This window comes from Rhinolophus sinicus, linkage group LG03, assembly GCF_036562045.2.
Source record: "Rhinolophus sinicus isolate RSC01 linkage group LG03, ASM3656204v1, whole genome shotgun sequence".
Taxonomy (NCBI): domain Eukaryota; kingdom Metazoa; phylum Chordata; class Mammalia; order Chiroptera; family Rhinolophidae; genus Rhinolophus; species Rhinolophus sinicus.
Genome location: NC_133753.1, coordinates 137,771,175 through 137,797,232, shown reverse-complemented (window position 1 = coordinate 137,797,232; position 26,058 = coordinate 137,771,175). Strand labels below are relative to the sequence as shown.

The 26,058-nt window shown below is 36.8% G+C and overlaps 1 protein-coding gene across 5 annotated transcripts in view; it reads right to left on the bottom strand.

The window, feature by feature from the left end:
* The window catches only part of ARB2A (ARB2 cotranscriptional regulator A), a 398,527-nt gene that overhangs the window by 109,129 nt on the left and 263,340 nt on the right, over positions 1-26,058 (bottom strand). For all 5 annotated transcript variants that reach the window (XM_074328744.1, XM_074328741.1, XM_074328742.1 and 2 more), the window contains one exon: positions 19,537-19,621. In XM_074328744.1, coding sequence (XP_074184845.1) covers positions 19,537-19,621 — 85 coding nt within the window. The remainder of the gene's footprint in view (positions 1-19,536; positions 19,622-26,058) is intronic.

The window sequence follows — 26,058 nt, the reverse complement described above, 5'->3', positions numbered from 1 at the left end:
GGGGAGAGAAGATCTGATGTGAGGTTCAAAGCTTCCAAGCAGGAGCTTTGGGAAACAGAAGAGGACGGTGATCTTGGCTGGACAATCCCAGGTGTTACCCCTTCACTCTACTACTCAATCATGATGTGGTTCTGCCCCACCCACGTCTTCCGAAGTTGGTCTTCTTGAAGTCATTGGTAACCTACCAACCATCAAAACTGACTGCCTTTTAAAAATCCTAATCCTATTAAACTTCTCTGTAGTATCTGACAATATGGACTACACATCTTGCTCCTACTCCTTTTTTAATTTCCATGAAATGCTGCTAACAGCCAAATCTGTACTTCTCGTCTAATTCCAGTGTTGTATTTCCCACTTCCCTAAATCACATTTCTTGTCTGCACTTGTACACCTTCCTTTCCTCCAGGGCTCCCTGAGCTGGCTGATGGCATTACCACCCACTCAGTTACCTAACCTTAAATCTAGGATCTGTTCTCAACCTTTCTCATACTCCACAAGGCATCAGATAGTACACAGTGGCTCCCCTCAAACAGCTGAACTGTACCATCTCCTCTCTAGCCTCATCTTACTGTTCTAATTTAGACCACATCATTTCTCACTTGCGCTATCATAATAACCTGATAACTGGCTTCTTCTGCTTCTCCTTTCAAGTTTACCTATCATACTGCTGCTAGAGGTAATGGTCCAAAAACCAAATGAAACCTAACCAAAAATGTAACCATGTCATTTTCTTCTTATTTATTCCCCCACCCCTGAAATCTAGCCCCTCTTCCCCCAATCGACAATATGGACATAGAAACTCCCGAGTATGGAGCACATATGGCTTTTCACCATTTGGCACCTCCCTGTCCTCCAATTCTTTCTCAGTCTCATCTACCGCACACCCAACTCCCTGTACCCCACCTTACCCCACCCATGCTCAGTGAGAATATCCCACTTTGCTCTAAAGATGCCATGCTTTTTGGGGTGTTTATGCCTTTACTCATGCTGTTCCCTCTGTCTAAAATGGCTTCCCTCTGCTTCTTGGTCTCATTCTCTCATGTCATTCAGGATTCTGCTCAAATGTCATGTCATGAGAGAGGCCTTCCCTGACCACCCTATCTAAAACAGCACCCCTTATCACTCTCTGTTCCCTTTGTTAACCTTTATTTTCTGGCACTGGCGGTACTACCACCTACCATCATTTTTTTTTGTCTATACGTTTATTGTCTGTTTCTCTGCTGCCAAGAACGCAGGGACTTTGGCCGGTTCATTGCTGTGTCTGCAGTGCCTACAACTGTGTTTGGCTCCCAGACGGGGCTCAGTTAACATTTCCTGAATAAATGAAGCACGACATGTTTCCAGTCCCCTTTAAGACAGAGTTTAGAGGTCATCTTATGGTAAAGTCTTCCCCCAGGCAGATTTAGCTACTGCTTTTGTGGTACTCCCCTTGTACTTGATATATGTTTTATTATAACGTTTATCAGCAATTATTTATTTTATGTCTCTATCTTTCCAACTACAGTGTGAGGTACTTAAGGGCAGGCATTTAGGTGTTATAAAGCCTGGAACATAATAGAAACCTGACTGATACATTGTTCAATAAACGTTTGCTGAATGAGTGAATGAATTCTCACCTTTACAATTCTGAGAGTAAAGCACATTTAGTTCCAGTTTAACAATGAGAAATTTGACCCTCTATCCTTTCTCTCCAAACTTTCTCTCCTATAGTAGAATAAAGCCCTTAAACACCTCTTACTGGATGGGGGTAGTAGCACCAAGAGACTCAATTCAACTATACTAACTATCGGTAACGAGGTGGTAGATATGGCCTTAAAGCAATGGTAGAGGGAAAAAGGATTGGGAAATCACTGCCATCTGTAAAGATGGTGTAGAGCAAGGTCCTTGTCTGTCAGGTTCACTGCTAATCCTCAGCACCTAGAACTGTATCTGGCACAGAGGGGGAGGCCAATATTTGTTTAATGTTAAATAAATGACTCTCTGCATTAAAGGTGAAAAGACTTCCATATTTGCTTTGAGTTAGATTTCAAGATGACAGTCTATGAAAAATAGTTTACAATAGGCAAAATTTAACTTAATAATTTTGTTGATATCTATTCTTTCCAGGTATACCTACACGCTAGTTTTTCAAACAGACAAAGCAACCAGAATGAATGGAATGAAAGGTAGATCACAAAAAAGAATAAAAGAGAGCAATGATATAAATTAAGGCCCATGTATTGAAACTAACCCATTTGCAAAAGAGAACCAGAGAGGAAAGGTTCATCAGTTGGTTAAAACCAATAGTTGAACAAAAACGTTTTTAGTGAATTGGGAAAAAGTAAGTTCACATGAATTTGAGGAAAGCTTATTATATTAGCTGAGTTAAAACATAGTAGCTAAAAACATTTACTAATTTAAAAAGTAAGTCTATATTAACTTGACGGGTTTAAAAATTAACTTCGGTGACCTCAATTAAGGTTTTCTCTATACTCGGTCAGGTCTCATCTGCCAAGGGGCCTATCTCTGGGTTTATGCATATGTGATGTCACAAATAAAAGCCCACGTTCTTGACATCTTCCAAGTCTTGACATCTCCTTAAAAGTATATTTAATGGGCTATGGAAATGGGGTGATCAGGGAAAAAAGGCAGGAGCATATTTGGTTGGAACAGAAAGAGTTCAGAGGGAGGCAGGTGATGAGGATGCCTAAGACAGCCAGCCGTGCTGGGGCTGGGGCGCTTGAAAGGCTAATCCATCACCTTCAACAAATACACAGACCTCTTAGTAAGTGATTAGATTACAATGTAAGAAGCAGTCCAGTCTTATCCATAGGGAATTACAAAGTAAGGATAAGAAACACATGGTCAGAGGCCCCCGTGTGTTTATAATCTAAATGGGGAGAAAAGAAACTGTCAGGAGAGCAGGAAGGCCACGCTTGGACAAAGAGAAGTTAACAGTTTTCTATTATTAGGGTCTTTGGAATTGAGAGAAGTTAATGTTTAAGTAGAAACGCACAAAGTATCAGGATTCGTAGTGTTAGGCTCTCCTTAACTATTCACTATTCTAAAATGGCAAAACCAATTGCGGAGATCCACTAATGGTTAAGAAGCAGGGAACAGTGGAAGCAAAGTTAATAATAAACATCCTTGTAGGGCTTGGTTCAAGTCTCATCTTTCTGGAAAGCTTTGCCCATACACCCAGGACCACAGCAATCTCCCTCCCATCTGGATTTACTGCCTTCCCACTGAGATACATGGCTGCCGTACATAGTTAGCTGGTGTTTCCTGTCTTAGCTCTCTATACCTGGGACATATGGAACCTCCCAGATGGACACTATAGATACAGATTATTTACGAGTATGTGCCAAACAATGTACTGATGCCCAAGATATCCTAAGTGCTCTTAGTATAGTAAATGCATAGAACACCTGGATGTGCGGGCACTCTGACTTGGCTTACTTCACTATGTTGATCAATTATCTCATTGGCTAGGAAGGTGATCCTGTTTCCTCATTTCTCCAAATGCATCTCTCCCAGAGCTGCGCATGCTCCAGACAGGGGACTGGGCTTTGTTTAAGAATATCTGAGAAGTTTCATTTCTCTAGTAGAATCTCCAAGCAACACACACACCCCCCAAAAGCCTGACTTTTTGAATGTGATTAACTCAACAGAGCAGACCAGAATTTCTAAGAATGGTGCTAAGGTCAGAGAGAGTACAGCAGACTAGATGATGCTAAGTTTATAGTTTGCCCCACCTGTAGGGGTCCCAGGTATCTAAGTGTGATGGCACTGTCACCAGAGGACAGGTGTAGATCCCTAAGAACCATATTAGTCAAGGAGCAAAGCAAAAAGCAAGGTGGGAGACAAGATCCAGAACCCATCACTGGGAGGTCCTTTTTTGTGTGTAAGAAGCAAAGTCAGGAATTCAGTCCAATGGTGGTCGCTGAGTACAGTAAGGAAATATGTGTCCCATCCCCTAGAGAGAGTGGTAACACCACACATTATGAGCATTCAGTTCACTAAAATTGCCTCAAAATACACTAAAGTAATTAAACTGTCAATCCTTTGTGTGGATTTTTAAGTAGAAAACCGTATAAGACAAAGTGAAACATCAAAGATAAGTTATGCAGTTAAGAAAAATTGATACCTGAAGGTAAACTACACACAATAGGAACATTAAAGTTGCAATAACATAGCAACAGAGTTAATCAAACCAGTGCAGTCACTAACTAGAACCATTTATTACTCTGTGAGATAAATTCCCAAGACAGATAACAATAGCTCTGTTCTGCATAGGTGATAACAGAGGACAAGAATAAGGGTGAAAGGACTGCTATTTGTGAATACCAGTAACACGAGATGCTGCTACTCTTAAAATATGTAGAGAAAAACTAGAAAGTAGTACTGTTGTCAATGTAGAATTTCTTTGATTTTCTTAATTTCAGATTAAGATTACGAGGACTTTTTTTGTTGTTTTTGTTCTTTTAAAAAATGACGCTACTGTGATAGAATTGCTTTGAAATAAAAACTCATGACACAAATATAACACAACCACATAGAGACTACAAAGAGTATACAGAGAAAAGTCCTTCCATTTTATTTTGTAGATCTGCAATATTCATGAGCAATGGACTCCCTGTGCTATAAAATAATATTAAGTATAAAAACCCTACAGGACCCTACAGAAGCCTTAACGAAATTGAAATATCTGGATAAGGTAGGAAGAGCAGTTGAGCTGAGCAGGGCCGAGTTGAAGTGCCCTATGGTGATGAGTTAGGTAGATTCATAGGCAGTCACAGATCAAGTTTAAAACGTTGTTATGCAAAGCAGGATCTAGACAAACTTTTTAGCTGAGTTTGCCCTTGTTACAGAAGAAAAGCTTAAAGGATGTTCTTGCACTGATTATTCTAGTTAGAGTGCAGTCACCATATTGTACATTCAAATTTGTACTCTCACACTGTAGAGCAGGAAATACACAACTTGTTTAACAAACAAATTTCCATTATACTGCACAGTAAAATACACTTAACAGAACTGACAGTTTATGACCAATGAAACCAGTAATTCAGGATATAGTATGGGATCAGAGAAGTAAATGAGAAATAGAATTTCTGTTTACAGGCGATAACTCTCAGGTGCTGTGAGAATTATTTTTTGTTAGGGAGATTCCAAATTAATTGATTTTGGTGCCATTACCATCATAAGTTTGGGGCCTTTGTGAATTTGCCTGGAATCTCTTTAAAAAACTATGAACTGAAGCAAGCCAAACACACACTTGTATCTTTTTTGGGAAAATGAACACATATTAAGTAACATGAAATGCAGTAATGACCATGGAAAATTCAAGAGGCAGTACCCAACTTAAAATGATAAGTTCCAATACAGTAACTTTATCTAAACATGTGGATTAAAAAAACTCCTTTTAGCATCTTAAACCTGACAAAGCCTTTGGCTTTCGACAATGTGAGGTAATAAGTCAACTTATAAAACTGAATCCTCTTTCAAATTCACCTCACTATGATTCTGAAGGTCTTAAAGAGATCCAAGCAGGCTATCAGCCTCTCTTTTGAGCAAGACTCACACCTAAATCCACATCTATTTGTCTAGAGTGCACTGTAGCTCCCACTAGCCTGCTATTCATTCTATGTGTGTGCAGATAACATTAGACAGATGAAGGTTTCATCTTCTGAGAGCCTCAGAACTCTAGGAAGCAATCATATCAAACCAGCTGTGAACAGAAAACTGAGAGCAAGATTTCAGCTGTTATTTATTTAATGTGAATTTTACTCACCATTTTTAAAAATATTCAACTATATATTCACATGATTCAAGAAGTACAAAAGAGTATACAGTGAAAGTGCAATTTATTTTTAATTTTTATTTCATTGCCTGTCATGGCATTATTGGCAAGTGTTAACTTGGTCAGTTTCCAGCTAGAATTTAACTTTTGCTTACATAGACTTTCTTGTAATAATTTAAATTCAGGAAAGATATCTGTCTTTTATGATTGACAGACGTGTAGATGAAATGTAAGAAAGAAACCAATGAATTTAAAGAAGTTTCGCATAAGGATATATTCTAGGGCAGGTGTCATTTTGAAAGGAAGACAATGTATGAAAAAACTGACAGGTGTTTAGGGACAATAGGGAAGAATAGGGCATAGCAGTAAGAAGAATGAAAGGAAAAGAGTCAGCGTGGAATTTAAGTAGATTTAGGAGAATGAAGAAATAAGGTAGTATACTGAAGAATAGAAAAATTGAGGAGTTACTGTACTCTGGGAGGCCCCGAGAGTAACCCTATGACATGACATGACATGACTAGAATCAGTACTTAGATAATGCAGAAAACACAAAGATAGAAACATGAGAGAAATGACAAAGTTTTTCTCAAATATTGAAAAGCAACAAACAATTTCTCTAATACTAAATATAATACTTGACAGGTTGGATAAGATGACTATCGTGCATTTGCTTTGATACTGTGGGGCTATAAAAATGACCATACAAGCTGAAACCCTGCAAAGTGAAAATAATAATCAATGGGAAAAACTATGGTTGTTCTGTGACCTTAAATTTTTGTTGTTGTTAAAACATTAAAAATCCTGTTACTGTCAGCCAAAAATGGATAGGAAAATAAAAAATAGTAATAAACTAATTGTATTAAGCACACTACAATTTTTTAATTTTTCAATTACATTTAAATTCAATATTATTTTATGCTAGTTTCAGGTGTACAACATAGTGGTTAGACATTTATATATTAATAATTTACGAAGTGATCCCTTAGATTAGTCTAGTAGCCACCTTACATTACACATAGTTACTATAACATCATTGACTATATTTTCTATGCTGTATTTTACATTCCCATGACCATTTTGTAACTACCAGTTTGTACTTTTTAATGCCTTCACCTTTTTCACCCAGACCCCCAACCACCCTCTCATCTGGCAACCATCAGTTTGTTCTCTGTATCTATGAGTCTGTTACAAATATTGGGTGCTCTCACTTGTATTTGGAATCTAAAGAATAAAATGAATGAACAAACAAAATAGCACACTGAAATTTAAAACATTAGAAACACTGAGAATTAAGATGATTTATTTCTTTGTAAAAAACTTAGTAGTTTGAACAGCGATTGCCTTCTTGTCATATTACTTATGATATGGTTGAAGCAAATCTTTTCTATGCCTTGGCAATTTGTCATACTCATAAGTTTGAATCAGCTTTCAACATTTTATCCTTCGCACTTTCAGTGTCATGAAATAACTGAGTTCATCTGATGTGAAGTGTTTTTGTTTTTTTGTTTTTTTTTTGTTTTTGCTAATGTCACTTCCTCTGGGACATCTTCATCGTTTTCGTCACAGACACTTGCCAATTTCACTTCCAGCATTTCTTTTCTCTGTTGTACTTTCATCCTTGTTGGCCAAGTCTCCCTCTGATCACCCATTTTTGTAAAATTGAAGATAGCGCTATCTGCGTGTGAACTGAGTATCAGATATGCAGTGATAAGTCAGTGACATGACAGATTTTGAAAAAAAGTGGTATGACTGCCACTGATCATAATGCGCATGTTATTTACATAGGGTTTGTACTTAATGTCATTATTCACAGTTAATTTATTGCAGTCACTGAAATTTAAACCTTGTTTTTGGGGAACTGGTGTTATTTAACTAAACTATGGTAACTAAAATTTGTGTATACTGGAACCATGCAAGACCAGGACCATTTGAGTGCTAACTACTATATACTAGGTACTGTTTTAACAGTCCTATATGGATTATTTCACTTAATTCTGGCCATAGCCCAGTGAGATGGTTCTAGTAGTATCTGCATTTTATAGACAGTGTGATTGTGGATCTTCATCTGGCCATCGTATAAAACTAATTCTCTACATTTTTGGGAGAATACAAATTTCCCACAGTCATGACAAATCCAAAGGCCTTCTTCGTAAATGCTGACTTAGTACCATTAAAGAGACTGAAATGAAAAGCAACATATTCATGTGAACATATATCTAGAATAAAAAGTCAGGGTTTTCTCATGGTATGGAAGGAACGTGGATACTGTCAGAGATGCACTAAATCTTAGACAGCAGTGGGGTGCCATTTAATAAAGGAGGGTGTTAGTGAACTAAGAGTTATTCTTGGGTCCTGAAGGAGTTTACAAATCCTTATGCTTCCTACTCACCCTACCTATTTCAACGATCACCCTCTGATTAGGAACAAAGAGAACCTTTGCAATAAACAGAAGAACTTTTTCTAGGAGTCCATGAGCTCCTTGAGGGGCAAGAGTCATGTCTAGCAATCTTTAGACCCTTAGACTCTAGACTAATTCCTAGTACATATTGATTGCTCAATAAATCTTCGGACTTCAGGAATAAATATTTACAGTTAGCTTCTTGCCTCAAGAGAGCTAAGGATAACTAAAGTCTGGGATAAGACATGGACTTAGGCCCTAATTTTAGGAGAAACAAACTCATTTAATTAATTGGTAAAGTAATTAAATTTGGATTTTCTAAAATTAAGCTTTGCAGCCTGTCGATTTTATATGCTTGATATTCTTTCCGAAGACAAGCAAATCAAAATAATTCTGAGACATTATTCCTTCATAAGAGAAATGCTGCAAAAATCTAAATGACAATGGTTATGGAAGATTATACTTTTCACTATGAAATTCAAACTGCACATCATCTAGTTCTACAAATAGCTTTCAAACATATTGATATATTTACTCATTTGTATTTGTGGTATTAAATTAACAACGTCTTATCTAAATTTAACCATGTTCCCTTGGGGGAAATAAGCAGTGAAGTTGTGGCTGCTTTGCTACATAAAGTTAAGATGGAAAGAAGACTCTAAATTTCTTTAAAGGCAATTTATTAAAAGAAAATAGAAGTGAATATCTGAAATACTTAATATTGCTTTTTAAAAAGCATCTTAAACATTAGCTAAAAATAAAAGAATCTCTAAGCCAATACTGATTTTAGAAGGTTATTAGAAAATTTTAATTTAGGATGTCTCATAAAAGTCTCATTTATAGAGATCATTGCTACATAAAGCTTAAAATGATGTTTATGTTTCTTTGCCCAAATTTTCAACAAGTAACTTCTACAATATTTTAGAAATTATAAAATTACATAATACAACTGAATCTTGTCAAGGATTGTGCCTGAGATTATTCAAAATATCTGTAAACTAGCTGGTATATGATTTCTTTATTTATTCATATAACATATTGAATACTTGGGGTGAGATATGTGTGGTTGAAATGGATACTGACAGACAATACGTATAGAAATACTAGTACCAATTCTCAAAGAATATTTGGAAATCATGTATCAGTTAAATCAATTTAAATAACTAAAAATGGAAGTCACTGATCAAACTCTCTCTCAAAATTTATCATTAAATAGAATAATTTTCCTTTAAAGTAAGACCATATTTTAAGAAATGAGATGAAACAAAAATTTAAAAAAATATATAGCCCTGCTTTTAAAGTGCTCATAATCACCTTAGAACATCTTGGGATTTTATAAATAGAAAATATTTGGCTTATCTATGGTGTCTAATGTTCATTTTGAATTTTCACTTCAATAGATGTGAATCATTTTTTATTTATTTTACATGTTTTGAATCCCTTCTAGAAAGCAATGTAACTTTTCTGAAGAGGTATGTTTTGGGGTATTTTTGCCAGAAGACAGATTTATTGCTGGTGACTTGATGTCTGTCACAAGCCAGACAGAGCAGGCGGGCAGGGTGTAGATGGGAGCAGACAAGTGAATGTACAGGCAAGAGAAGAGACCTTGTGGCTTGAGGAAGACACATATTATACAGTCAAAGAGAAGTAAAGGTCAGTGGACCCAGGCAAACCACACAGGCCAGGCAGGAGCAGGCAGAGATTGTGGGCTGGAGGAGATGTGATTCTACAGGTTGCAGGACAAATAGTCTCCAGGTGGGGAGGCTGAAGCCAGGGAGACACAGAAGACAAAAGCTGTAAGAAAGAGTCACACATAGCTACTTAATTAGATGAGAGAGTCAGGGGGCAAGATACAGGCAAAGAAAGAGCCAACAAGTGCAGTGATCCTGACAGAGCTGACAGAGGGAAGAAGAAGTAGAGGACAGATGAATGAAGTACAGACAGCCATGGGAAGGGAGATCAATAGTTATGGTAAAAAGGATAAAAAGTTTCTGCCTTAGGTACCAGTGTTCCTGGACTTACTTTTCCAACAATTAGGGATACAGCATTAAGAGCCATGAGATACTACTATGGGGCAGTCAAAGTAATAGCTCTTCCAAATTAACTCATGACTTATAATTTTCAAGTATAAATATAAATTCATGTGATTGTTATTTATCCAAAAGCATTCCAAAATAATTAGTCTTACAATTTTTTATCTTTAAAGGGAAGAGTTAGCTCAGTAAAAGGAGATTGCCACCTTTACTGCCAAATTCTTCGAAGGAATTTCACAAATTGGTTCAGAAAGCTGTAAAAAACATGGTGGTTATTTTTAATTTAAAAAAAAAAGAGATTTCTGGAGTGAGACTACTTATATTCACTGTGATTATTAGAAAACTGACTCAAAATCACAGGATAACACTGGACCTGATTAAGTATATATAATCAGGGCAAACACTGGTGATCTACATAAATATATATTTAGATAGATTATTTTAAATGATTCTTTAATCAATTATTTCCCCAGGGTTCCTGATTCTAGATAATTATAATAAATGCTCACTGAGAACACAAGAATTTCTGGTGGTCAACTTTTAGAATACTTACCCCTTACATTAACTAATAATTATAAGGTAGCATGGAACAATAAATAGGGAAACCAACTGATGGGTAACAGCTACAAGGCCAATTCTACAGGAAATGAACCAAAACTGCTTGAGAAGTACTATTTAGTTACTACAAACATCACTTAAAGGATTAGAATATATATACCTTTTAATGAAAAGAGGAATGCGACAATTCTTGAGGAGTTGACGTAGTCAAAAAATGGTACAGTATCATATATGTTAATATGCCTTGAATTTTAGGGTCTGTTTACATGGCAAAGTACAGATTTTTAATTACCTAATTAATCTGAGCTGTGTATAAAAACATACTAAGTAACTCAACTCGTCTACACATTCTGAATGACACCACATCCTAGAAGCAATTACTGCTGATTTTTCATTGCTATCTTTAGAAGGAAGTGGTTATTCACTAACAAAGAAGAGATATAACTCTTTAGTGTCATTTCCTCAAGACATATTTTCAGCAATAAAGTGAAGTGAATATTTAGCAAATAAGTTCCGTCAGTGTAAACAGCCAATCTGGACTAGTTAGGCAAAGAAAAATTAGGATTGCATTAGCAGATTTTCTACAATTCAAATTCACCTAGAAGTTGCTCATTTTCCACTTTCTGTTCTGTGGGGAAATGGGTTTGGCAGTTACATACATGCTGTCAATGACCCATTTCTTCTACATCCAGAACCAAGACAGGATCATCTAAATATGGTTAAGTTTTCAAGTTTAATTCTTAACTCCTATGATTCTTTTTTTCTGCTTTTTCTTCTTTTTTTAACAGTTATGCTATTATTGTTCTAATTTTTGAGGTGCCCAGATTTACATCAAGCGTTCCAGGTAAGCTGAATAGAGAAAAGCCGTCTCAAGCCATGACAAGGGTGAGGAAAAATGAAATGGATACAAGTTCTGGGAGGAAATACGTTGACAGGCATCAGACATGCAGACCTCGTCGCTGAATAACTAGGATTCAGGTTATTTCCTTAATGGCAGGTGAAAAAACGAAGCTGTGAGGCAGAGCTTTGTACCTGTGTGCCCAGTGCAAAGTGGTCACAGGTACGTCAAAATACTGATCCCCTCACCCTCAGGTCAGTCAGGAGGAGCTCCATCCATTCACCTCTGGACATAAGCAACCTTGTCTGTGAACCCCAGAGCGTCAACAGATATTATACTTTTCTGTATGTGTTGCTTAAGGAAGAGTGGGATAGGAATGGCCTAATAACTTGCTGTAACTATGCTTTATGGTTATAAACCTAGAGAACTGGCAAAGTGGGTCTGTGGAGTTGGTAAGGTTTCCAAGGACCCAGAACAAAAGACTGCTGGGCGGGAATAGGGGCAGATACCAGGGCTGATGGGTACCCTGACATCCAGGAAAAGGACATATCTAAAGTCAGATCTTTCAAGTCAGATAGGCAAATACAGTTGTTTTTATCAGTGGGAGGTGGCAGGAGATCAGGACTAGAGAGAATGTCCTAGAAATGTCATCTTCCCAGTGAGACCTTCCCTGGCTACCTCTCTAAAAATTCAAATCCTCCTCTCCACGTACTTCAGGTCCTCTCTTCCTGCTCTGTATTTCTGCTACCAATTACCACTATCTAACACACTATATACTACTTTCCTTATTTATCTTGTTTATTGTCTGTCTCCCCTACTAGAATGTAAGCTTCTTGTGGGACCTTATCTGTTGTAACTCACTGCTCTGTCCCTGCCCCTGGAGCAAATTCGGGTCCACTGTAAATAGTTACTGAATGAATGCATGCAGGCTGAATGCACACACCCAGAGAGGCAGGCACGTGAGGAGCACACCTGGACAGAGCTGAAAGTAAGGAGCCTTAGTGGCAGCACTTACCCAAACCTAGCCCGGTTAGGACCAGCCTGGCAAAGAGCAGCCTGTCAGTCATGTGCCAGCCAAAGCAAGCTGTGCCCAGGCTTGTAAGAAGTCAGAACACATCAATGCTCTGTAACCTTGTCTGTTTTCAAACATTTCTATTTTGCTTTCCTTTCACTCTGGGGGAATGCCTCCTCATATACAGTCAAAACCTTTTTCGTTATTTCTGGGGAGTAGCGCATTATACAAGATCATTTCTAATTTCATCTTTACTGCTACCCCAATGTCTCCACTTTGTTTCCAGATTTCTATGTCCTACTGAACATTTTTCTTTCAACAGTTTTTCTTTTGATTTCTTCACTATATTTTCTATCTTTCTGTGACCCTGGTTTCTGGATAGTATTTTGTGACCCTTATCAATGTCACTGAGAACATAGGAAAACATGAATAACTAAGTTTTTTTGGGTTTCAAAATAGAATTAGACAGGGAAATGGAAGACAGGATATTTCTAGAAATGCCTTTTCAATCCTATAAGATCAAAATAACCAATAATAGTTTTAAAATAAATGATAGCTTTAAATTCTAGAATGATTAATGAGAATTATACAGTAACACATTACTTTTTAAAGTGCCTTCCTTCTGATGAACTCAAAATATCCCCCCCCCCAGACAGTAAAAAAGTTATCCGCATAACATCTCTACAAGATAAGTGAGGCAGATATTTGCTGTTCCCATTTTATAACAAACAATCAGAATGTGGCCTGTACAATAAACATAGATCCTATTAACCTATTATATAATTCTCTGAATAACAGTGTTTTCAACTGACTTTACTAGTAGGAAACACTATTAATAAAAAGAAATGGGGGGCACAGCTGGGTGGCTCAGTTGGTTAGAGTGCGAGCTCTCAAAAACAAGGTTGTTGGTTCAATTCCCGCATGGGATGGTGGGCTTTGCCCCCCCTGCAACTAAAGGCTAAAAACTGTGACTGGACTTGGAGCTGAGCCGCGCCCTCCACAACTAGATTGAAGGACAACGACTCGGAGCTCGCAGGCCCTGGAGAAACACACTGTTCCCCAATATTCCCCAATAAAAATTAAAAAAAAAAAAGAAATGGCGGAATCAGGCACTTGATACATACTCAAGATCCCTCAAATATCCACCATTCACTACATAACAACTTAAAAATCAGACTTCATTTTAAATATAAGGTGCAGCGTTACCCACTCTTAAGTGTGGAGTTGTCAAGAATTACATTTGCTTTCACAACAAAAGTAAAAACAATATGACAGTACTGAAAAATAGTTACCAGTGATATTTTAAGTACAATTTAACATTTTATTGTACCTGTTTTTAAAATATATATCCATAGGTAAGTAACATTCATAAAATGAAGCTATTATGAGCAATAGATCTATTTTTGTGTAAAGGAAAACATTTAGTAATAAAGGAAAAATACAGTATTAAATATGTAGTTTTATAGGTAATGTTTTTGCTATGACCAAGCAACTTCTAGTCTAGAGATAAAAACATACTGCAGCAAGAAAAACATACTTATCATTTTCAAAACTGGAAAACAAGACTTCACTAACTTGAATGCATAGTCTGGATGTCCATTACTAACTTGTGGTCAGCACACATGTTGAAATCCTCAAATAATATTAACATTTTAAATTGTAGATAATAGGATTACTGATCAGAGATTTTAAGTGTTTCCAAGGTACTGCAGCAACCTTTGCTTATTTCTGTTTGAATTTCCTGCTTTTACCTCAATTGCCATCACTTCAATTAAGTAGGTCATAAAAAAATTTCATCATCTTTTCTCTTGACTTCCCGCTCCAGCTCCCCTCTACCTTTGGTAATGACTTTTTCATTATCCCAGTTACCTTTCATTGGAGCCTATTGCTGTCTCCTCCCTTTCCCTTAGCCTGCATCCAATATTTATCACCAAGGAGTGCAGAGTCTTCCTGAATTGTATTTGTTTAGCTCTCCTATCCTCTCTGTTCCCATTGCCGCCACTCCTCTTTACACCATCAACCTCATACACTTGCTTTATTATCACAGCTGGCTGAGTATATTGTCTCGGGCTTCTTGCTTCTCTTTTACCCATTTACTAAATTAATCTTCTTTAAAAATCCCATTTTGATCATGTCATACCCCTTGTTAACATTTCTTAAGGACTCTTTGAGAGAAAGCACTCATTTTGATGGAAAATCATTCAGGTATTGTAAGCAGGTGTGGAAAATGCTAAGGATGCTGACCCTAACTCTTTTCTCATCTGATGCAACCTAACGCTGATGCCACCAGCTTCAAAAGGAGGATCTACCCACTAGTAGAGGGTCAGGAAACAGTTATTTTTTTATTTTTATTTTTTAATTTTCTGGGGAAAAAAGAGATAGTAATGATAAGCTATTGTTCACTAAGTCCGCAGCTTCTAGAACAGAGCCTGGAACACAGTAAGTGCTCAATAAATATTTGAGAAATATGCTGGGGAGTGTACATGAAATCTCTTCCTGATTTGAGCCAAATTTGTTGCAGTAAAAACCCACAGGGAATAGAAGGTTACAGAGAGTAGCAAGTTCTATCCTAAGAAAAATTTGGTCAGAGAAGAGCTGAATAATGAGGTGACTTAATGTAAAGTGAAATGAGCGTGATAAATAAGAAACTTAGTATCTTGTCTGATAAATTGTATGCAAAATCTAATGAGGTAGCAGGGGAGCAAGTAAAGGAATGAATTGTCTTCAATGAGCTTTTTGGTGTCTTTTTAGAAAGAGTTGCTCATTAACTCTAAGGTATCAGAGCAAAGATAAGTCTTATAAGGCTTTAGTCTCAAAAACAGTTAAGGTTGTTTCCTCTGAGGCTTGAGCGACCACCAGAGCTGAAGTTTAAGTCTGTTGCATTACCTACTGCTGTGGAACAAATCACTGCAAAACTTGGCAGCTTAAAACAATACACATTTATCACTCCCAGTTGCTGTGGGTTAGGAAACTGAGCATGCCTTGGCTGTGTAATTGGATCAGGGTCTCTCACAAGGCCACTTGTCAAGGGCTGCAGTCATCTCAAGGCTCAAGTGGGACAGGATCCTCTTCCAAGGTCACTCATGTGGCTGTTGGCAGGTCTCAGGTCCTCACTGGCGGCTCTTAAGAGACCCAATCCTTGCCACAGGGGACTCTCCACAGAGCAGCTCACAACACGGCAGCTGGCTTCCATCAGCGAGAACAAGTGAGAGGACAAGAAAGAGCCTAAGGTCTGTCAGCATTCACTGGTCTTACCATGTTCCCCACCATCGTTAAGCAGCAGGCTTGACAGAATGGTGGAATAACTTTCTGAAGACTCAGTGATGTTGCCCGATAACAACTTGTGAGGCTGAGACAATGTCCTCCAGGAGGTGCTATTTGCTCTAAACCAGCACTTAATATACTGTCCTATTTCCAGATCTGGGAATGAAGGGGTGGAGATGGGACTTATTATCCTCAGTGACCTATTAGCGAAACTGTTGCTTCCCATTCCCATGAAAGCTCTATTGGTATAAAGGTCTTAGTTCCATGAAGGAATGCTTCTTTCAGGTGAAACAATGATCACATTCCACTGGAAGCTGAGGCTGCCATCTTGCCACTTTGGGCTTCTTATACCACTAAATTAACAAGAAACAGAGTTACTATGTTGGCTGGGGTGACTGATTTTGGTTACTAGGGGAAAACTGAGTTGCTCCTCCACAAAAGGGGTAAAAAGGAGCATGCCTACAATGCAGGAAATCCTCTAGGACACCTGTCGGTACTCCCTGTGGTTAATGTCAATAGATCAACAATCAAACTCAGGCAGGAGCGATAATGGCCCAGAACCTTCAGGAATGAAGGTACGGGGTCATTCGACCAGCAGGGAACCATAACCAGCTGAGAGCAAAGAGAATGTAGAATGAAGGTAGTTATAAATACCAGCAAACAACTTCACAACAACATGCAAAAATGAGGAATGGAGTAATGAGGATTTCTTCCTTATTTTGATATGAATATATGTAGACTAAATCATTTTATTTTCTTCTCCTCTCTTATTCCCTTATCATTTCATGTAAGATGTGGCACTAGCAATTTGCTTTATCTCTTAGTATTTATATTAAAGGTTACCAAAGGTCCGAAGAATGAACATTAGTCAAGGATAATAAAGGGGCTTTGTATCCGCTTCTCGGGAAAGGGTTAGTGTAGTTTTGGTTGTACATGGGACAGTTGTATCATGTTAGGTGAAAACATGACTTGATTTGGAGATTAAGTCTGGAGTAAGGAAATGTAAACAAGTGCCAGGTTGACAAGGGGTGGACTATGAAGGATCTGTAATGTGTCAGTTAGACTAAGTTCAACTACATTTCCCAGAATTTCTTTTGAAACTGCATGTTTATGGTTAGAATGGTACCTAAAGGATATTTCTGTGGAAAATTTGGAGGGTTAAAGTGACACAGCAGCCATTTTTAGCTCACACAGGTTCTTGTTTATCTGCTGGCTTACACGGTGGCATGAAGCAGTGGCTATGGCTGTGTCTACTCCACCTTCCCCTGGATTCTCCTTCAGTATCTCTGACACTTCTGGGCTAGGTGTATGCATGGTTAGAAGGGCTTCTATGGAACACCCACACCACCAAAGACAGAAGACCCAGAACTGACATGGTTTATTAATTCCATCCTGAGGGGCTGCAGCTCATGCTACGGGTTCTAGCTCATTCTTGCTCTCTGCCACTTCTCATCCATTTTCCCTTAACGATCGTCTGCTCTGTAGACTCAAGTTCCAGCATCGGGTGCAAAGTTGACATTCTGACAGGGCCTACTTAACCAGCTCTGGTCAAATCCCTGTAATAAATCCTTTACTATGTAGATAGTCACTCTTCACTATTTGTGGAATTTGTATTTGTGAATTCACCTGCTTACTAAAATGTACTTGCAACCCCCAAATCAATACTCGTGGTGTTTTGTGGTCATTTGCAGACATGCGCCTGTAAAGAGGGATGAAAAATTTGAGTTGCTCAACAGGCACATTTCTAAGGTGAAAGAAGGCCATACTTTGCCTTGTTGTTTCACTTCTCATACTGTAAATGAGCGTCCTTTCGCAGGTTATTTTTGCCATGTTTTTCACATTTCTGTGCTTTTGCTGGTGATTGCACTGTTTGACATGGCCCCCAAGTATAGTGCTGAAGTGATGTGTAGTGTTCCTAAGCACAAGAAGACTGATGTGCTTTATGGAGCAAATACATGTGTTAGGTAAGCTTCATTCAGGCATGAATTACAGTGCTATTGGCTGTTAAGTTCATTGTTAGTAAATCAACAATAAATACTAAATAAAGTGTCTTTAAAAAGAAACATTCATAAAACATTGTTATATATTGATCAGTTGACGAAATTGTTGTGACCAGAGGCTTGCAGAAATCTAACCCCATATTTCCTCTAGGAGTAATGATTCAGTATTCACCAATTAAGTATTTGCAGCAACTTTGTATAACGCAACTACTGCTAATAAAATCAATTGTATAATACATACATAAACATATATGTTTATATATAAACATATATATGTGTATATATATAAACATATATGTATGTGTATATAAATATATATACATATATACATATATACATATATATATATGTATATCTTCTAATTGTCTGTGTCTCTGATTGAACCCTGTTACAGACCTGAAAAGTTTATCTATAATGACAGTGAAGCTCAGTTCAAGTTTAGGTATTAATGATAGTAAATTTTAGTTATCATACTAGTTCTGCACCTGGTATTTAAACTGTTCTTCAAATTATTTCCTTCAAATGCATAATCATGTCTGCAACTCTAAGTATGGAATGATTAGCTATCTCCTCTGAATTTTATATGGAGTAGTTCATGTTGACAACTTTTGCTCATTTTCTGGCATCTATGGCCAAAGCAAGCCTGTTTCTGTTCTGTCACCATAACCAGATATCATTGTGTTTACCATTTTGTGTTTACCATCAAAATTGGTTAGGGATTGTGAAAGCCAAAACCATAAAGCAATGGAAAATGTCACTCTTTCCTCTTACCTGAAGATCAGTGAAAAAGTATGAAACCCGTAGGCTGGAAATCAATGCCATCCTTCACTGTCTGGGGCCCAGGTGAGGTGCTCGCACCTTCACCTCTTTCCTTTCCATAGGCAGGCGAGTCTTGCCTTCCTTCCCTGTGAACACCTTCAGATCCGTTCCAGCCCTTATGCCTTACATGGCTATTTCTTTTGCCTAGAATGCCATTCTGCACTTCTTTCTACAATCCAAATCCTAACACACAAAGTCCAGCTAAAATATTCTGCATGAAGATCTTTTCTTAGGTCTCTAGGCCACAGCAATCTCTCTTTTCTGAACTCCCAGACTTGACTGCCTGTTGTATCACTGAGTTGGTACCCAATCAAAGACAAATACTCCGAGATCCTGTATGATTATCCAGTTCTTGTCTTAGAGTCAATTTTTTATTTATGTGCATCTTGTCTCCCTAAGCTTCAACAGCAACTGTCTATATTATTCTCAAATTGTTTCACCTACTATCTATACTGAGTTTATTGGTAAGCATTTTCAGCTACTTAACAAATTCCTGGTTTAGGTATTAATGATAGTGAAATTTAGTTATCATACTAGTTCTGTACCTGGTATTTACCTGTTCTCCAAATTATTTCCTTCAAATGCATAAACATATCTGCAGCTCTAAGTTCGGAGTGATTAGCTAGCTCCTCTGAATGGTAAAACTTCTCCATATAACATTCAGAGGAGATGGCTAATCGCTACTCAGATCAGACCCATGTTATATGTTACCAATGACTCATTCAAACATTCAAGGTGGAACAACATGTTCAATTTGCTAAACAGAATTCCACATTTCATTAGCATATTTTTTCACCTTAAAAAATCCTCCATATAGCTCTCATCAAACACATACCTGCTGAGACTCGGGGACAGTCAGGAAGCATGGATTCCACTGATGTGTCTAATGGTTCTGAGCTTGAGACCCAATTACAACAGTTCTGCAATGTAATAGAGACAATTTTCTGTTGAAACATAACTTAAGCCAAGCCCAACTTTTTAGGCTGCAGAGAATAGTTTATCCTATAAAATCAACCACTGGAAGTATAGTCAATTTATTTTCCATACACCGTAAAAAATTTTTTTATGTAAAAAGTCACTTTATCTTCAACAATTTAGCAAATCATCTGTGTGATATTGAGAAGACATGTGACCTTCTGCCTACCATGATGCAATATATTTCTAAGACAAGGCTAGGATTATAACTAGAGGAAATTGTAAAGGATGTCCATTTTTAACTTTTAAATGGAAATGAATATTATTTTGAACATGTGAAAAAACAGCTACATTTGAAAACTATATTCTTTGTAATACTAGCAGACACAAATTTTGCACTTACTCCTCGAAATATGGCCCATATAATTATACCATCTTTTAATTTTTACTTCAACCTGGTTCAATGAAGGCTGTATTAAATAGTTCAGAAGAAACATAGTCTGGTGAATTGTTGTTGTGTGTCTGAGGAAACAAGCCTTCAATATTAAAGATCAACTTCAAGGCTAATGATGATTTACAACACGGACAAATGAAATACAGATAATCTATACCTCTTCTATATATTTTAAGTCTGTATTTGAAATCTGGCTTAAACATGTAATTAACCTCACACATGGTTTTTAAAAAAATTTCACACACACGCGCGCATGCGCGCATAAACACACACACACACACACACACACACACACACACACACACACACACACACTGAATTTCCAGACAGATTTTATTTTAAAAGAAATCATCCTATCAATCATTTTGGAAAACTCGCTGATTGCTATTCTGGTAAACAACCATGTATTGTGTATTTTTGGATGCTTGCTGCCCTGGTTGTGCACCATGGAATCCGTCCTCACTGTGGAAAGATCCTTGACTGGTAGATCAAGTGTCTTATTGTATTTCCTTAATTCATTCTGTCTGGAAGAAGATGTCAGCTGTGTTGCAGTGAGGAGAGAATTTCAAAGGCCCCAGTCCCCACCAATAAAGGCCGAGGAATGGCTTTTGAATAGATTTGTCAAGGCAACCCTACTGTTCTGGGACCAGGGAGAGCAGGAATAACATAAAGGAAGGGTTGCTGTATGAGATTAGAAAGTGAAGTTCACAAAGCATGGCAGATTTTTGTAAGAAACAGTAGATCAATGAAACTATTGAACTGTGTGGAAAAAAACCATGAAAACAAACACAACATCTAGTAATGTTCTTAAATGCTTTCTCTCTTTATACATTTAAAATGGATAAAATATTAGTATTTTCATGTATTACAAAAGCTTGACGGTTTAAAGTGGATACGTATTCTTAACTTGAACTCCTAATCTTAATTAGCAGCTGAATGCAAAATTATACAATGTAAGAGAGCAGAAATTATAAAAGAAATAAGGTTTCAGAAGATATTTCATACATTTGAAATAAGTAAAATTAATATTACTATTGATAGAATACCACATCAGAGAGTTCTAGATAATGCAGAAGATTAGCACACAATTAGCCAGCTTTTATATACAATGTGACACTTGCTTGTAAGAAATAAGTATTCTCCAAAGCAGTGTCAAGATACGTAAATGGATGATTTGTTTTATCATTTATCACAACCCCTAATAAATTAAAAAAGGATGACTTCTATAGGTACTAAAAATAGGCTCCCAATGATACAGGGAGATAGCTCCAATGAAGAATGACTTTTTTTTCTCTCTTTCTTAAACAATTCAGTCTTTTCAATGACAGCAATTAGCACTACCGACAGACAGGCAGCGATTAGGTATATATTTTAATTATTATCCTAGTAGTACCTCCAAATCTGATGGAAGTCAGCTATTACCCAGGTGATATGTCAGTCTTAATACTGTTCACCTACAGTTCACATATGTAAAACTATGTCTTATAGGATATTTCTAGTATTAATAAAAGTGATGGTACATTACAACGTGCAGGTGATTAATCATTTTCTAACTCGTTATCATTGACTTTAAAAAGCTGAACAGAATGGATTTTATCCAGGTCACCTTTAACTTAAACATTTAAAGTAAAATATAAGTTAATATTTTATGACTCTGAAATTTTAGTTTTTATCTAGGCACATGTTTAGGCTTTGATCTGTTATATATATAGGACAGAAAATAAACACTCTATAGCTAAAGTGAATATGTCCAAAAGTTCTCTGGAATGACAAAGTACCTGTGTAGGATTTTAAAGGTTTGATAACCATAAGTTTGATGAGTGTATACATGTCCGTGCATGCATATGTGACATTTTTAACCTACAGGGAAAAATATATAGAAAAAAAGGCAAAACAAACTAAAAATATGTTTAGCATATACTCTAAACTCCATTTCATAGAGTATAATGAAATAAAATAATGTAAATATATTATTTACATTAAAAAATGGGAAATATATATAAAGAAATATGAGAAAGACATACAGTCATTCTACATTAATTCAAATGATATTCTGAGATGTATCTCTTTCACTGTTCTTCTAATGCTTTTTCTATCCCTCTTCTCAATGCCCCAATTTGCCCTCTCCCCCACTTGAGTTCTTCAGTTGAGACAAACACTGGTGAGGTGTCCTGGATGGTGACAGAGGCAGCCCTCGAAAAAGTCCTACCTAAACTCCAAACATGCTGGAGTGTGTTCCCAGCCCCTGGAAATCTCAGGTGCCCCAGAATACAAGACTTGCTGGAACAGAGGTGCCAACAGAGCCATGCCTGCGCCTCGGCCCGACCAACAGGCAGAGCAAAAGGCACCCTTGACCAGAGCCAGCACGCTGGGGCGGATCACGTAACTAGAGTTTCTCTGGGTCTGAGGGAAAAAGAGAAAAATAGGCACTCTAGTGTTTCTTCAAGTTAAGTGTTTTCAATTTAAAGGTCTTTACTCTGAAATTATGACCTTATAGGTTTTTATGGTTGTAAATTGTCTTCTCTGTGAAATCCAAAAGCTTGGGAACTATTATTATAGATTATAAGTGCCTGTAGGTCAAAGTGCTGAGTGAGTCTCTTTGACATTTGAAAAAAAGTTGACAAGATTTCAGTGTAGATATGAAATGAATTAAAATTGTTTATAAAATATTAGAACGTAGTACATTATGTTTAAAGAGAAAGTAGCTAGTAGGTATTTCTATGCAAGGTATTTGGAGATGCTTGTTGCCGTGGTTGAGTTTAGGTTTTCATTCACTTTTATTTCATTTATCTGAGTTATAAATCACCAATGCCTCAGACATGGATCAGTAATATGGCAGGTATTATTATCTCCTCAGACAAGAACAACTATGATTCACCAGGTTGAGTTGCCAGGACTGACACGTAGAGCTGAATGGTGATAGGTATGGGTCCCTGACTGTTATGTAGAACCGCACATCTGCTTGGCTGGAGACTTTCAGAAGCTAGGAGTATGTCAAGAAATGACCTTTGCCCACTCAGCCTTTTCAAAATTTTTTGTTCAAATAAAAACTATACATTTAAAGAATATAGCATGATGATGTGATATACACATAATGAAATGATTACTACAGTCAAGCTAATTGACATATTTTCTTACATAGGTACCATTTGTGTGTGTGTGTGGTGAGAAAAACTAGAATCTATTGTTTTAGCAAATTTCTAGTGTTCGGCCCGGTATTTTTAAGTAGTCATCATGTTGTACCATCAAATCTCTAGACTTAGGCATCCTATATAACTGCAATGTTGTAGTCTTTGACCAGCATCTCCCATTTACCCCACTTCCCCGCCACTGATAGCCACCATCCTACTCTCTGTTTCTATGTGTTTGACTTCTTTGGATTCCACACATAAGTGAGACCATGGGGTCTTTTCCTTTCTGGGTCTGGCTTATTTCACTTGGCATAATATCCTCCAGGTTCATCCTGTCCCACTCAGCCTTTACAGCCCCAGAGCGTGAGGTAAGAAGTGCCTCCTAGGATCTGCCTTTGGTCACTTTTCACCTTGCCTCCTGAGGCTGGCTTAGTATGTATTCCTGGTCTTTGCATAGATTTCACTTGGAGTAATTGCCAGAAGTAGCCCTCTTTGACCTTCTTTCTTAAAAGAAATTATTTACAATTATACAAGTAATATGAAAATATAGTACTTAACATTCTTTCCGTATGCCAATTATAGAATTAAAAAATCAGCTTTTTACACTAAACTAATACTTAACATTATTAACTTTATCATATTAAACAGGTTTACAACACAAAAAATAGCTTTACTAATTTGTACTATAATAGGAATGACTTGGCAATTTGTACCACTGTCCTACTTCCAATTTTTAAAGCAACATTTGGTGAAATAATGGAGCTAATCATCAAGAGGCCAAAAGCATTGAGGTTTCATCTACAACTAGACTGCCATTTTTATGGACAACATTTCAGTTTTGCTAAGGTGTTTTTCTTGGGAGGGATATTTGCAAAATATCTCAGTTTTTGAGTTGATTTCAAATGAGGCTGGAGTAGGAGGTGAGAGGGAAGTGAGACACTGAGGGACACAAAAGTTATGCTACCACGCCTTCTCCCAACACAGTGCTCAAGACAACAGCCCTTCCTATTTACTGACTCCAAGCTTGTTTGCTTTCATTATTTCGAGGAGTCTTGCAGAATGGACAGGGACTAAAAATGCTGAAAGAAGAGGGGATGGAGTTTCATTTTGAGTACTGAAAAACAATGGATTCTTATCTTGCCAAACAACATAAATTCTCAACAAGGGGGTCACACATTTAGGTGAGTTCTTTTTTTTCCCTTTCTTTCTTTTTTTTTTAATTAATGTTTATTGGGGTGACAATTGTTAGTAAAGTTACATAGGTTTCAGGTGTACAATTCTGTAATACATTGTCTATATATCACATTGTGAACTTAAAGACATGGAAATATGTAAGTTAAATGACAGAGAATTCAAGATTGCAGTTCTTAAAAAAACTCAACAAGATGCAAGAAAACAGACAGGCAATTTAATTAACTCAGAAACACAATCAAAGAACAAAATGAACATTTTACCAAAGATATTAAAATTTTAAAAAAAGAACCAAATAGAATTTCTGGAGATTAAGAACTCAATAAAAGAAATGAAGAAAGAAATAGCCAGCTTTGGTAACTAGGTGAGTTCTTACAAGGATATCTGGCATAGACTTCCATAGTTTCCCAGTTTGCTCTTGTTTTAGGGAAGAGCTTTGATCAGGGATAATGCTCAAATCTCTATGAACTATGATCTAATAATTTTTATCTCTGGGATATTACAGTGTTTTCTATAACACATTTCTTTTCTTTATATAGTACCATTTGCTTTTCAAGGCGTTTTCTTCTTGGTCATCACCTTTGATTCTAACAATAGTTCATGAAGTAGACAGAAAAGGAATTATTATGTATAATTCTCAATTATTAAAACAGGCCCAGAAAAAGATGAAGTGGGTTTCCCAAGACTGTAAGTCTTAGCAGAGTAGCTGGTACATGCTAAGTCCTTAATTATTGATTTTACCTAGTGACTAAGTCAGAATCATTCCGAAAACTCAGTTCTCCTAACTCCTTGTTCTGAATGACTTCCCTTTTGTAAGATATTTTGAATATGAAAATCATTCATAGAACAAAAGGAAAACACAGTTCATATGTTTTATTTTATTTGGTGGTGAGACGGTAAAAACAGTAATAGCTTTGATTTACTGAACTTCTTTAAAATGCCAACCACTGTGTTATTTCTTTATATAGCTTATTTCCCAACCATGTTTGCCAAGGTAGGTATATCTTATAGATGACAAAACTGAATCTCAAAGAGATTAAATAACTTGCCTAAGACTACACAACTAGGTAGATAACTGAGCTGGGGTTTAAATTTTGGTATGTCATAATACAAGACTCTTCATGCTGCTTCACGCCAAAGGCATAATTGAGGGAGTTGAAAGAACTCTTGAAGAGCTAGGTCATTATAAAATTTTATAAAATTAAAAATTTTTAAATAAAAGCTACGCTAGCATAGAAATCAATGACAGCTTTGATCAAATCAAGATGAATTCAACTACTGCTTATTTCACTCAGATGAAAAAATGCATAGAATATATTCTGATATTTGAATGGGACACCTAATCTAATTTTAGAAATACTTTAAAAAGTAAACCTAAATAAATTTTGTTATATTTGTCACCTGGAATGAGACACAAAAATTTTCCAATTAAAAAATGATGAACAGGGATGTTTCTAGTTTGAGATAAGTACTAAATTGCATATTGGTTATGTGTGGAGAAAAAAGGTACTAACAGCTCATTTATTAACCTTACTACTAATATAATGCTGCTAGCTGACTATGCATGCATTTGGACAGCTAAGTAGCATAAAAAATATATTTATGAAATATATAAAGTGTCTCTTGAAAACGTCTAGGCCCTTGGAAAAGACAATTAAGGATGTAG